The sequence below is a fragment of the Podarcis cretensis genome, assembly GCF_951804945.1.
Source record: "Podarcis cretensis genome assembly, chromosome: 6".
NCBI classification, from domain to species: Eukaryota; Metazoa; Chordata; class Lepidosauria; order Squamata; family Lacertidae; genus Podarcis; species Podarcis cretensis.
In genome coordinates, this window is record NC_137175.1 from 83,481,562 (window position 1) to 83,496,392 (window position 14,831).

General features: G+C 41.4%; 1 protein-coding gene across 5 annotated transcripts in view; it reads right to left on the bottom strand.

The window, feature by feature from the left end:
- NEK7 (NIMA related kinase 7) overlaps positions 1 to 14,831 on the bottom strand; it is a 96,581-nt gene that overhangs the window by 57,766 nt on the left and 23,984 nt on the right. For 4 of the 5 annotated variants that reach the window (XM_079981692.1, XM_079981693.1, XM_079981694.1 and 1 more), the window contains exons 2-3: positions 14,726 to 14,811; positions 9,780 to 9,920 (exon numbers count right to left, since the gene is read on the bottom strand). In XM_079981692.1, coding sequence (XP_079837818.1) covers positions 9,780 to 9,920; positions 14,726 to 14,782 — 198 coding nt within the window. In that variant the 5' untranslated portion in view covers positions 14,783 to 14,811. The remainder of the gene's footprint in view (positions 1 to 9,779; positions 9,921 to 14,725; positions 14,812 to 14,831) is intronic. The other variant, XM_079981695.1, reaches the window with a different exon arrangement.

Consider the following 14,831-nt stretch of genomic DNA (forward strand, 5'->3'; position numbering starts at 1 on the left):
GGGGGAAACAGTTTCTATTTATATTAATCAATATATCAGTCAATAGTGTCCTCTTTTAAGCACAGTTCAAGAAATCCAAAGTTAGTATCAATTTTCAGTTACTTTTACTCCTTTTTTGAAATCAACCGGAGACAGTAGAAACAATGTATTTCACTTGTAGCTAACTGTCAAAAAACGTTCTAAGCGCTGTCAGTGTATATTCCAAAAGACTTCAGTCCTGCTAGCAGCCCGTTTCCAGGGTCTGAGCGGTGGTATTTTAACACTCTTCACTCTCTCCTGCAGGCGTATTTAGTCCTCAACTTCCCGCCCCCCTTCTCCTGCCTCCAAGGGGGGGATTTAATATTCTTTACAGATGGAAATTCAGTCTTTTACAATAGGCTTTCCAAGACTTCAGCTTGCAGCCTCATTGCTTCAGTCTATTTACAAAAGGGGAAGGCGGACTTCCTGTATTGAACCTCCTGTTACGGTATCAAATTAAACTTTTAAAAATCCAGTTCTCCCGCCTCAGCTCTACTCACGGGTAGTTACTTTAAAGCCAAATTGTCCACAGGAAAAAGTCAACGCTCTCCGGCAACAGCTATGCGGCTTCGCTCCGTGGAAGAAGCAGTCGATTCAAAGCACCGCGCCGCTCACCTCACGTCGCTCCGGACCCCCGAAACCAGGTTTCCCCGTGAGTAAGGGAGGCGCAAAAGGTGCCCGCCGAATCCCACGCTCACAGGCTTCTCCCGCCTGTGATTTTTTGCGGGTCTCCGCCTTCGCCGTGGCGGCCAGACCCGATTCCCACGGGGCAAATTCCTCCCGATCAGAGGAATTCCGCCATTACCGGAGGCACCAACCCGGAAGTCTGATGTGCTTTCAAACTGCTAGGTTGGCAGGAGTATGTCTAGGAGTACAGCCTAAAAAATTAAACAAGTTGACTAAGTAAAACTGGACAGCTATGGAAATTTACCTTAAAATATGCAGCGTTACTATACAATATTTTACAATATTTCAGAAATACTGACTCACCGATTGTCATCTTACAGTTCTTTGTTTTAACACCTAGATCTTATGTTGCACATATTGCATCCTATATCTTATGTAAGAATGACAGCAAAGTATCCTTTGTGTCAACATTTGTAACTTAAGTCTCCCACCTCAAAAGCTATGGCAATGGCTTCTGAAGTTCATAAGAGCCTTATTAGAGAAACAGCAGAAATTATTTGGACGACACATATAATGATTTGTCCAGCTGCAAGTATTTAAGCAGCCGAGCGCTTGTTTTACTGGGTTATTGGCTAATCCACAAGATTACTGAGGTGGTTATTATTGGGTTAGAAGCTTGCGTTGCACTAATGGATACTGCACTCTTGTGATAAAATAGCTCTGCACACAACTGCTGGTTGGTAACTGAGAGCCACACCTTGCACAAGCATGCTACCATATTGTGCAACAGTTTTATGCATTACTCTAGTTGCCTAGGGTGATGGAAAGGAGGTGTGCTGAAGGCATTTATGTCAACCCAATGCACTTGTTCCGTGAACTAAAAGGGTTTTATGTTCTGAGATCTTCACATGAAGGGTGGTATACAAATTTAATTAACAACCACCACCACCACAACATCAACAATTATTGTCAGGAGCTGCCAGATCTGTGTGACACTCATCTATGTGGTGAACCACTAAATTACACACGGTAGAATGACTCCAGCTTCCAAGGTAGGCCATTGGATCTTTCTGGGCAGGAACAAACAAACAGGGCTTCCTATTCCTGCTGAGCCTTGATTGAGCAACACGGTCTTCCTAAGCTCTGGCATGTTCCTGTATGCTTGCTCTTCATTTGTGCTCTTCTAGACTTGCTCTTCAATCATGACTTTTAACTTGTCCAATAGCTTCTGGGTCTTGTCTCAGACTGCTACTCATGGCTAGCACTCGCAGGGTCCTTCCATGAGCAAAACTCTCCTTCTGTCCGCAAAGCAATTGTACTGGATGCAACCCACTATATACTTTCCTCCAATGATTTCAACAGCTCTGAATTGTGCCCACAGTCAACATCACCCAAGCTCCAATTCTTACATGCAATTTGTTGGAGCCAGCAGGAGAACATAGCCCCCTTTATGAAATATCACCACAAGGAAACATTTGTTTCTGAAAAGTGAATAGTTCTGAAGAGAGCTTGATGGTGTCATGAAGATACTATTACTTGGTAACGAGTGTTGAAGAGACTATGGACACAATTCAGAAAAGCATACAGCTAACTCGCCAATTCAGTAGGGCTTTTATCTCCTCTCCTCTCTCCTCTCAAGTTACGTAATATAGTTCATTTTAAGTTCGCCAGTCATACTGTCCACATGACCCAGAAAAACTGTCTGTAGACAAACACTGGCTCCCTCAGCCAGTAAAGTGAGATGAGCGCCGCAACCCCAGAGTCGTTCACGACTGGACTTAATGGTCAGGGGTCCCTATAAGTTCATAGGGGATTCAAAAGAAGTTTTCAATACAGAGGAGTGGAGTTGCTGTTTCAGGGGGAAAAGTGAAAATCCCCCTCTCTGTGTGTGGACAAGCTGTACTACACAAATAAAAGCTTCAATGAACTGTAACTACACTATGCCAAATTTAATGTTTTGAACAACACACCATTAGCAAAGTGAGCAACTATGTTCCCATAGGGCACATAAAACAATTTGATATCTAAAATGGGGGGGGGTTGCTACTATAAAGCAGAAAACTGAAAATTACCCCAAAACAGAGTCATCAAGGGATGCTGTTTACCACAGCTGACATACATTGTTGTGTAACACTATTTTTTCACGAGAATCTGAAATTATGTCCCTGTGGCTTAAAGATACTATGTGCGACTGATCCATACCAAAGTCAAGTCCATGCTTCTCTTGCAATCATTTTTTCTTGTTAGATTTAAGTTTTGTGATGGACATGATCTTTACCAAATCTTTCCCCAGTAAGAAATGGTTATATAGTCTTAAGTGCAGGAGAAGGAACAGTACTAAAATGATCACATAGTGGGGGGGGGGGGGATAAGAAGTTATTTTATAAAGCACATTCTTTCAAGTTTGTCCAAGCAACACACAGCACCTGGTACTGATTAAATTGATTGCCTTAGGGAGAATTCCAGAAGCCCAGAGTACTATTTAAGAGTTGGTCTTTGTTTGTGTTTTACTATGGAAGAGCCCATTAACACAGTATTAATAAGGTCGGGTTCCCCCATTTCCCCTGAACAATCCCCAACTATCGCAGACTAGCAAATTTATGACAAATACATCCATTCTTGTTGGCTAATCAACAACTAGAAGAAAAGGAACTTCCATGCTAATGGAAGATATTCGTTGCTTATTTATACAGAACAATTTACTTTTCCCTCAAAGGAAGACAATAATATTGGTGGGGTGGTGACATTAAATAGCCTTAAACTGGGTGCTGTACTACTCAATACCTGATTTTTTCTTCCACAAGAGGTTTTGTAATCATTAGTACCCTTAAAACAAACTTGTACAGTGGTACCTCGGGTTAAGAACTTAATTCGTTCTTGAAGTCTGTTCTTAACCTGAAACTGTTCTTAACCTGAAGCATCACTTTAGCTAATGGGGCCTCCCACTGCCGCTGCACTGCCACTGCACCGCCGCTGCACGATTTCTGTTCTCATCCTGAAGCAAAGTTCTTAACCCAAGGTAATATTTCTGGGTTAGCCTGAAGCGCCTGTAACCTGAAGCGTATGTAACCCGAGGTACCACTGTATATTCCACTTAGCACGCACACTTAATGTTTCCCCAAAGCTGCAGACATACATATCATAACTTAGTAAGATAACATATGAACAAACCTCTTTGCAGTCCACATGCAGCCATATCACTCCTTCTTTCACATAAATAAAACAAGGCAGGAAATATTTGGTTACCTACAATTTCCCATTGCATCCAAATTGGGAAACCATGGTTAATGGCTTTGGAACAATCCCAGGATATCAGCCAGATTCAAACCATGGTTTCACATCCTGACATGTTCCAAATTCATTTTCTATTATAGACAATTTGGGAAAGTAAGGTTAACAATAGTTAACTGAATATTTCCTGGCTTGTTTGCTTGCTCACCCAAAGGAAGAAGCCAAAAGGCTATGTGCAGGGTACAAGGCCCGTTCATATCTCAGTTGATTAAGCTGATATATAATCATCCAGACATGACCAAATAGCCATGTACTAACAAGAGGGAGCAACAAGGATGTTTTTACATTTCACGTTTCTCAAGACAATTTGTTATCAATATACGAACGCTGATGAATTACAAGTTTAACATTTCTTTTGGTATCTGTACATTGCAGGAAAAAAACTGCAAATATAATAGCTTCTGCATCCAACAAAACTGTAAGACTAAATCATTTCAAGGACATTTGTAATGACTAAGCTAATACCCAATCTTTGTCATTTTTATTAGCTGAAAACAACTGTCCAATAAACTCTTAAAGGATTTGAAAACACCCAACAAAAAATTAAGACAATCTTACTATTCTGTTCAGAAGTCCATATACTTGCATATACTAAGGTAAAGGTAAAGTTACCCCTGCCCGTACGGGCCAGTCTTGACAGACTCTGGGGTTGTGCGCCCATCTCACTTAAGAGGCCAGGGGCCAGCGCTGTCCGGAGACACTTCCGGGTCACGTGGCCAGCGTGACATCGCTGCTCTGGCCAGAGCCAGAGCCGCACACGGAAACGCCGTTTACCTTCCCGCTGGTAAGCGGTCCCTATTTATCTACTTGCACCCGGAGGTGCTTTCGAACTGCTAGGTTGGCAGGCGCTGGGACCGAGCAGCGGGAGCGCACCCCGCCGCAGGGATTCGAACCACCGACCTTTCGATCGGCAAGCCCTAGGCGCTGAGGCTTTAACCCACAGCGCCATACTACATGATGCTTAAAGCTTACCGGCAAATACTTCTAAAAGAACCTTGAAATCAATTTCCCACTCTAACTACAGAGTGTTAGAGCCCCAAAAGGTTCATTTAAAAAAAACTTGGGGTGAAAGGCTTTCAGAAATCTTCCATAGCTACATGGGACTTTAAAAAAAGTGTTTTTCATTTATTTTCATTTTTAAAAAAATATTATTTAGGGAGGGAAATCTAGTATTTTTCCTGGATAGAAAAACAGACAAAGATTTTCCTCACAAAAGAGGAAGGCTTATACCAGGCTCCCTCAACCTCGGCCCTCCAGATGTTTTGAGACTACAATTCCCATCATCCCTGACCAGTGGTCCTGCTAGCTAGGAATCATGGGAGTTGTAGGCCAAAAACATCTGGAGGGCTGAGGTTGAGGAAGCCTGGCTTATACAGAGGAATGAATTGATTTGCACAAAAGAAGTATTTTCGGTGTGAGACCAAGGTAAAGCCTGAGGAATGTGGACATCTTGCTAGACTGGAAAAGGGTATTTAGGTATGAGGCATGGAGGAAATTAGGTATGGGTTTGCAGAATGTAGGGAATCTAAATGACAAGTGCAGTTTTCTGGATTGGAATATTTAAATCTTTTGTAGACTGTAAAGCTAAACATGGTCTAAACTTTGTAAAATGTTTAAAAAGCTAAAAATCCTGCTCTTCATCCAGCACCAAAATGACATCAACACTGGCACCAAACAAACTTCTTAGGAGCTACAGCCCAATGCGAAGGCGGCTTTCAGAACTTCCCAAATCCTCCCCACATACCCCGCTGCTACACATAGAACTTATAAAAAGAGAAACAAAAGATATTTCTTAAACCAGGAACATGTTTGGCAGTCATTACTGGTCATGTTCTCTGGGGCTGAAGGGAGCTGTAATCCAGAAACATCTGGAGGGCCACAGGTTTCCCAGCCATGCTCTAGTCTAGCACATCCAAGGAACCCAGACACATCTTCAAATTTTGGGACTTGCTCATTACATAGCCAGCCATCAAGTCAGACCTAATCCATTGAATTCATGTGCATCTATCTACCTGCACCAGCAGTTAATTGGCAAACGCAGCACAGCTTTCTATCTGGAAAATGTGAAGAAATTGTGGCAATGGGATAAAGATAGAAGAGATATATTAAAGGAGGATAAAAAGTTGCTGAAGAGGACACCAAAAAGCCTGAGAGGGAGAAGCAAACAGGGAATGAGAAGATGGGTTCATGTTTTGTTTTTGTTTTTTCATGAAGCCTTAAGCCAAAGGCAAAAAATCAGCATGATGAGGTGGCCCTTTACATGTTGCAGATGGGGTGATGATCCTTAGAGGTGGTGCTAAAGCTGGGAGCAGTAATGGGATTAAGATGAAGAACCAAGCAGAAGGAAGCAGAAAGATGGACTAGCCCTCTTAAAATAGAAAGTCTCCCCCCATTAAATTCTCATTTCTGAATTTATTCGGCATTTATTTCTCTCAGTCCAACAACTAGACTTTTGAAGTCTATAAAATAAGTCAGTTAATTCAAAAGGATGCTTCTTTTGAAACACTCCAGCTACAAGCTTTTTCCCCTGCAAAATGCAATACTGCTCTTAAGACCATTGGTGTTTGATCTCAGAGAGCAAATAGACTTTTTTATTCAGAATGTATGAACAGCACTCCCATCTTTGAAAAAGTAGTCTCTTTTGAATCGTAGAACTAAATGTTTTCAATATAGCATGTTTAATAAACCACAACCTGCAGAACCATAAAAAGCTTTGGCAAAACAAACAAATAGAATTCCCTACAAATGCAAAAGCAATAAAATGATTACCAACCAGGAAAGTAAAATGGCCATAGTTTTTTACAGCATAAAATAGAACTTTCTTCCTTAAGATTAATTAGTTCTAATTTAATCCTGAAGAAGCAATTCGCTGACAACGCACAATGAATAATTAATCCATGTGCCAGATAAAAAGAATCCTTTTATGATCTTCTAACACAAGGTATTAAGAGTTGAAATGAAAGGGGAAATGCATGGAACTACTTAGGGCACAAAATGCAATGGAGCTTCTGGAAAGAATTCTAGCAAAACATTTCACCCTAACTCCCATGTAGACCAGGCTAGCCAGAAGTTCCATAATTGCATGCATTCTTAAAATAACAACAACAACAAAATAGTTACTGTTGCTGGGCAATTCAAAAACCTATTAAATTCTCAAGTTTAAAAATAGTACAGTAACAAACACACACACAAACTACAGTCTTCATTTAGATACACTTCTTTTGACATTTATGCTGCAATTTAACACTATCCTGCTTCCTTCTCTGCTGACCCTCGCACCCTCTGGCATTTCCATATAATAAAAGAGCTTATATTCTGCTAGGTAACTTTTTTAAAGATGGACTCTTTGAAACATTAACATGGCCAAAAAAAGTTTAGGAATCCGAATTACTTTAATGCCCCATGGACTTCCAGGCAGAAAGCATGCTAGCAAGTAATATAATGCAATGTAAATTTTGAAATGTCGTTGTTAAATAAAAGACAGCATTTAATCCTAATCATAATTGGCCCTGTAAAGTATTTAGGATGGGGTGCAAGAGCCACTCCACCCAAATTTCATTAAGATATACGGCAGTGTGGGAGCAAGCATCACAAGCTAGCCCTGGGTGCCTTGTAACAGGGTGGATTTGCACAGGACAGCAGAAGGGCTAGGAAATGACTCACTAATACAGATAACGAGTCGGGACTTTCCACTGTTGTGAAGGCACTTTTCAAAAGTTACTCATTGTAACACAGTGCATAGGACTGTGGGAGAGAGAAATAACCCACAGAAAAAAATGAAGCAATACTTGCAATACTTTAACAACATTAAGAAAAACAATCCAATCTAACAATGAAAACCTTGCAAGGAGACCTTGCAACAACACAGACAAGAGAGATCCCCTTCATTGCTGCACTCACGGCAAGTTTGGAGAGAGCAGGAAGGGGCTTGCTAGCCCTTCTTATGCTCAAGTAAGGTCAATGTCTCCCATTCAAGTGAAGAAACTTATTGCTCTAGAACAGCCTTGCCCAACCTAGTAAACTTCAGGTGTCCTGCAGTACAACTCACATCAACCACAGCTAGCATGGCCAATAGTGGGGATTGCAGTTCTAACCATCTGGGGGCAATCAGACTGGGGAAATCTGTTCGAGAAGGCCCCATACTGTAGACTGTGCATAGATAATACTCCGCAGAGAAGAGCCTGTTATGTTTTAATGGCCTTGGGACTAACATTTGGCACAGTAGGGTTTCTGACGAGAGTCAATGGACTGGCTTTGCACATCTCTTTTGAATGCATCTCTTTAACATTTGTACTTCTTTTTAATGCATTTCGCTAATACAAGCTAGCAGTTCAAAATCTTCTGCTCTGGAATGAAGCTCATTCTTTTAAAAACAGCACACAGAGACTGCAGTTAGAGGCAGGGAAGGGAAGGGAACACATGCACAGCCCTTAAAACCTGGCACCTTAAACTTACAGCTTCACAATGCCACATGAAGAGGACAGAGGTGGTGTTATTGTATTCAGGGTTAGAAAAGCATTCAGAAATCCTTAGGTGGCAGCGGCAGAAGCAGTACAGCCAGCCTTGTCATCCTATTTTTTTTAAGGCTCAAGTCTGAAACATTTTTTGATGTCTAAAGTTCATTGCACAATAATCAGAGAGCCAAGATATTTTGAATCCTATGTCTGTTACAAAAATGTTAGATCTTTCTTCCATTTACCCATTGCATAGCATCACAGCCACCTATTCCTACTCAGGACTTGGCTGCAGGTTTCGAAGGATATCTTTGAAGGATATCTGGTGAAGACAGCAGCCGCAGTGCAGCAATCCATGCTAGGCGGCCTAGAGTCACCATTTATATTTCCCACAATGCCCTGGGGTGAGCCGGGGGCCATTGTGGAAAATTTAAATGGTGCCTCAGCAGCCTCAGGACAGGTGTCAGTGCAGCAATAAGCCCTGACAGAATCCTGATACCACAGTTGCCTGCAGGTGCCACATGCTGATGCTAGGCTTCTTCAAGGCAAGAACTGCCACAAAAGTTGTGGCTGGTGAATGTTAGGTACAGGTACCATCAGCCAAAGGCAGCACTCGGAAGTGAGAGACTTTGCTGCCTGGGTAGTGGATGGTGGATAAAAGTCCTGTGTGAACTGGTCCCTGTTCTCAGTTTGGACCATCTTCACCTGGCCTGAGAGCAAAGGGCACAGAATGACTCCAGCTATGAAAGTTGCTGCTACCTAGAGAGCATCAGAGTGGGGGTTGTTGCTGTTGCTCGGAGTCAAAATTTAGTTTTGCAGATGCGTAAGTTATGTTCTTGTATTTTTATTGATAGATTTTATTAAGAATTGTTATCAGTGAATTGTACAATTTTATTGTACTTTTATTAATACGAGAGTAGCCAATTTCTTATGTGATTATTTATATTTTGTTATGACTTGTGAATTATGTAATCATTTTGATGTTGTGATCTGCTTTGAGCATTGTTTACTGTGGAAAAGTAGTATAAAAATAAACAATTATGATTATTGTTTTTATAAAACGGTATTTCAACAATTAGCAAGGTTCTAAAACAATGCTAACTCCAATTGTTTTAGAATCAGCAGTGGACTTAGTGATAAGAGGCAGAATGAAAATGAAAACATAAGGATCCACAAAAGGGGGGCCGAGAAGTCAAAGGGGATATGATGTCTGCATTTTGTTTCTTTTTTGTTATGGTTTGTGAAATGCAAAATGCAAAAATAAAGTAAAAAACCCCACAAAGGTTCTAAAACAATGGTTACCTATTGACTTATATATAAAACAACATTAAGCAACCTTACCAAAAGCAGTAGCCAAGTTTCTCATTGCATTGCTCAAGGCATCCTTACCTGCACTTTTTTTAAAGCTACTGGCACACCGTCCAACAAACATGTGGCTCTGTAAACTTCACTAAACTGTCCACGGCCAATCTTCTTTTCTATTCGGAAGTTTGCTAAAGTATTGTAGCCCATGTCGGGTCGTAAGGCTTTCTGCAGTCAAGGATACAAGAAAACATAAGGTATACTTTACATACTGGAGGAGTATGTGCAATCATACTTTCCCCCCTCCCAACAGCCAGTTGCTTATACCATTAGCTTTAAGAACATGAATGTGAGATTGGCTGGACAAAGTACAGAGGCTTTAAAAAGGCAAGTATGTGTGCACTGGCAGAAATAAGCAGTACTCAGTCACAGTGTTCAAAAAACTATATGGGTGTATTTGTTCTGAGTTTCCTTATGTTTGCTTTGGAACTGCCTAGGTTCCTAACCCTGGAAAGTCAGTATGCATCCAGTTTGGAATGGATTCTAAGTTACTGGGTTTGAAAACTGAGAACTAACCCTTTCCTAGCTCCACCACATCACCAAGTGTCTGGTGTGTCAACACTGCACTGTCACTGATTGGCAGTTTTCTTCTAGACTCAACCCAAGGTCCTGACTTTGAACTTCAAACCCTTAAAAGGTTTTAGGTTCCAATCCTCCCAAAATGTTCCTAACCAATACCTTCAAGATTAGGTAGGTGCACTCAGAAGAAGGCCTTTTCAGTCTGTCAAGAGAGATTGATACTGTGCCCAGGTGAGGACTGAGGACAGTTTCATTTGTGGGGCTTTTTAAAATCATGGTTTTATCTGCCTTCATATTAAACTGTTGTTTCTATTGTTTACTTTCTGGGTCACATTCTAATTAGGTTTTATGTAAAGGTACCTTGTGTACTTTTTGTAAAAAGGAATATAAATGAATATTAATATTTATACACAAATGCAATTGACAAAAATAAATGAAAATTACATCCAACCCTATACATGCTTACTTAGATATACATCCCAGTGAGTTCAGTGGGGCCTATCTCCAGGTAAGTGGGCATAGGATTGCAGATAAGAGTTCCTGTCAGTGGCACTTAGACCTACAGTCCTTCCCCTACTGTCGACAAGTCCTCTGACAAGTCAGACTAGGGTGATAAGTTGTGATCAATAACACTGTTTGTTCCCATTTCACCTGATATCGTAAGTATTCCTTTTAAGGATTCAGGTCTAGTCCTCATATTGTTAAAATATACATGTATAGTTGTGGATTTTCAAGAGAAACATGATCATGTATGTGCTTCTGAGTGTCAGCCAATTTAACAGTGTTTACATAGTTCCTAGGCGTAAGTGGACATTCTAGCCAAGAGGTATGAGAAAACTTCCTAGTGTCCAGTACAGATGAGGAGAAAAGGATGGGAAACCCAGGCCAAATTACTTCTGAAAATTGTAGTTTAAGAAGATGGATTAGTACTGGCCTGGAATCAGAGCAAGTTCTTTCTGCATTGAAGACATGCACCTGCAATGTTATCTGTGACCAATGCTTTATCTACTACTGAGATATGGAAACTGAGCAACCGTTAACAGATTGCTTTAGAGATCTGGAAATTGATGCAGAAATGCAGAGTTCTAAGATCCACAGTTCTTGATTATATTTAACTGTTTGTATTCTGAAGTTGGATATGCTCCATTTGATGTAGAATATATACCTGTAACTGGCTTCTCCTGTTTTTGGAGGAGACAGCAAAGATTGTAAGAGAGAAAACCGAGAGTCAGTGATACTCCAGGTTGTTCTCTGTTCTGTATCCCAAGCATTTTATATATCAAAGTTTTGCATACTCTTGTGACATGCAGCATCCAAACAAAAACAGTAACAAAATGAAGGACGGCAACAATTTTGTCATTTTGTGCCCTTGCATTTCAATTTAAAAGCAAAAACAGCAGCAATTCTAAATGCTGTAAGTACTCAATTAGTCTTCTTTGAACTGCAGCGGGTGTTAGAAATGATTCTAGGGCTTTTGCCTCCCCGATGCTCAGTTACACAATCAAAAATAAATTATTGTTCCTTAAAAGCACCTACATCCAAATACGTTGCTGCTTCGATAGTGATGGTATTGCAGCAATTCAGCTATGTATATTCAAAGTGAAGCCTATGCAGATTTAATGAGGTTATCTGCAGCATTTAGAGTAGAAACAGAGAAACTTGGTGGAGTTCTCTCTTATTATTCAAATGTTCACGTTGCAGAGAACCAGGAAGTGGCTTCATTAAGCTACGGGGTTTTGTGGTTGTTTAACCAGCATATATTTCAAAATTTGAATTGGGAATTGCATCCTCTGTCTGCGCAGTAACTTGACAAACATTAGCGTGAACTACTAAGGCAGTGTGACAACCGCATGCTGAGAGCAAAGTCTCACTAATGTGTTTTGGCATGCAGGTTTGTAATCACACATTTACATATGCAATGACCTACATTTGCATGTCAGATCACACACTGTCTGGCTTTATTAAGACTGGGCACCTCCCTGTGTTTGGCGGCCAGAGTGGCGAGAGCGGGCCAGAGGGCGGTGTTTTTTTGGCAGTTGAGGGATGAACTGCCACCGAGGATTAGACTGATATGGCCTGAGCATTAGACACTTCATTAGAGGTAATCTGTTTAACAGTGGGCAGTGTATGTAAACTTCACAGCCCATTTGCAGCACCTCCCCCGCTGCCTCCCCAGCCCCAATGGCCTTTCTTCAAAGGGCAGTGTGGCTGACTGACAGCTTGTCTCATCTGCTCCCTTGTCTTGTCATACAATTTAGACGTGGAGACCTGACATGAGAAGGAACATAGCTGCACATCTCCCAACTATCACCCGGGCCTCCCTCCCAGCCACTATGCAATTTGGGAAAGCAATAAACCCATGCATAATGGGAGCATCAGTTGGTCAGAGAACATATTACATACATTTTGGTAAAGATCACACTGCATCTTAGACCAGCACATTAAAAAGAAAAGGAGCGGCAACAACTTCCACATCTCAGCTGGGGTGTTGCTTTTGGCATAACATAATCCATCTATTGAGCTAGATTATCGGGGCCCTAACCATTCTCTCCCATGTTCTGGGCAGACCCAGTGCTGGCTCCTTGCAAACCGCAGTTTGCAAATCAGAAGGCAGTCACAGGAACATGCTTTGGATTATTTATTTATTTTATTTTGTTGTTTATTAAACATATATCCCTCACCTTCCATCAAAGGAGCCCAGGGCAGCAACATGTCAATGCAAAAATAATGCAGTTAAAACTTCTAAAACAGTTCAAAACTAAAAGCATTCACCTACTCACAAAGCTATTAATTTCAGTTTTCAAATTATTTCAGGATTGGACACCTACACCAATGTGAATTATGGTTAATGCTAGCCTGGGTGGGTTCCCTTGTAACCAGGTCTAGAAACAAGGGTGTTTAGAAATCCTGGTTATGACAGTACCTTCAGCTGGTATTTTGGTATCCTCAAAGTGAAGATGTGCACATACAAATACAGTGTGTGGATGTACATCAGACAGTCATGACTGGCCAAAAAAAAGTGCACATCATCTTTGAAAGCATACATCTCCCCATCACACTTCTTAGTGTATGGGCGACAAACCACTGGTGTATAGCAGCGGAACATGACTACCACCTGAGGTGTAAATAGGCTCAAATTCCAAAGCAACAGCTGTGCTGAAATCTGTGAATGTTAACAACTTTCCCACTCCTCGTTTGTAACTTAAAACTTGTTATGTATCAGAAAAACATTTCATCCTTTTAATTAGACTGTTTTTCGCTGCTGTCCCGACACTCCGTTGAAAAACAGGGTTACACAAACTCGTTCTTGGTATGCTTTTCGAAATCCAAGAAGAAACTTGGTTCTGCTACTGTTTCTTCGTTTACTTCTGAATACATAATTTGCACTGACGCAATTATGATTTAGCAAACTGCATTCTCTCTCAGGTCACTATTTGATATTAGCATTCCCATGGAGCTACACAAAAAGATTATATGATACAGAAATTTGAGTTGTACTGGCACATCTGCGCTTCAGATTTTAAGGGATGTTCTAACAGAGCTGTCCACCAACTAACTCCCAAAGCTCCTACTGGTGGCCTCTCTACCAATCTCAGCCACCACCAAAGGGTTACCCAAGAACCATATTGCCCTGAGGGGACAAGATAGCGCATCACAGAGAGGAGCTCTAGCTTCATGACTTCCATCTGAGATAAATTGGTCGTCCCTCAACAACTGGGTGGGGACGTGGGTGGCGCTGTGGGTTAAACCACAGAGCCTAGGACTTGCCAATCAGAAGGTTGGCGGTTCGAATCCCCACAACGGGGTGAGCTCCCGTTGCTCAGTCCCTGCTCCTGCCAACCTAGCAGTTCAAAAGCACATCAAAGTGCAAGTAGATAAATAGGTACCGCTCCAGCAGGAAGGTAAACGGCGTTTCCGTGCGCTGCTCTGGTTCACCAGAAGTGGCTTAGTCATGCTGGCCACATGACCCGGAAGCTGTCTGCAGACAAACGTCGGCTCCCTCGGCCAATAAAGCGAGATGAGCGCCGCAACCCCAGAGTCGGTCACGACTGGACCTAATGGTCAGGGGTCCCTTTACCTTTACCTTTACAACAACTGCCACCACAGGGCTTTTCAAAATCCAGCTTACCTTCAGTTTTGAAAAAGGTTTTTCTATTGTTGTTGAAGCTAGACTAGTGCTTATTGCGTTAGTGTTTCTACAAGAACTGATTTGTGATTCACCTTAAACATAGTATAGTTACAAACAAACAAACAAACTGGAGTCCAAGTTGCAACAGTAAAAAAAAAAAGGAAAGGAAAAAAATCCATAGCACCATTCTAGGGCTACAGTATGTAATGGAAATGAACAGAATAACATCGGCAAAATGTAAGTCAGAGTAAGTTCTCTGGGCTTTTAAATTCTGAATTAATGTACCCCTTCCTACCTAGTCTGAGCAACTAATGTAATGTCCTACCTGTGGCTGAAATTGAGGAACAGGAGGGCCTGGCATGCCTTGAGATTGCTCATCCATTGTTTCAAATCACAACACTTTCAAGTGACCTGTACAAAAATATGAATGA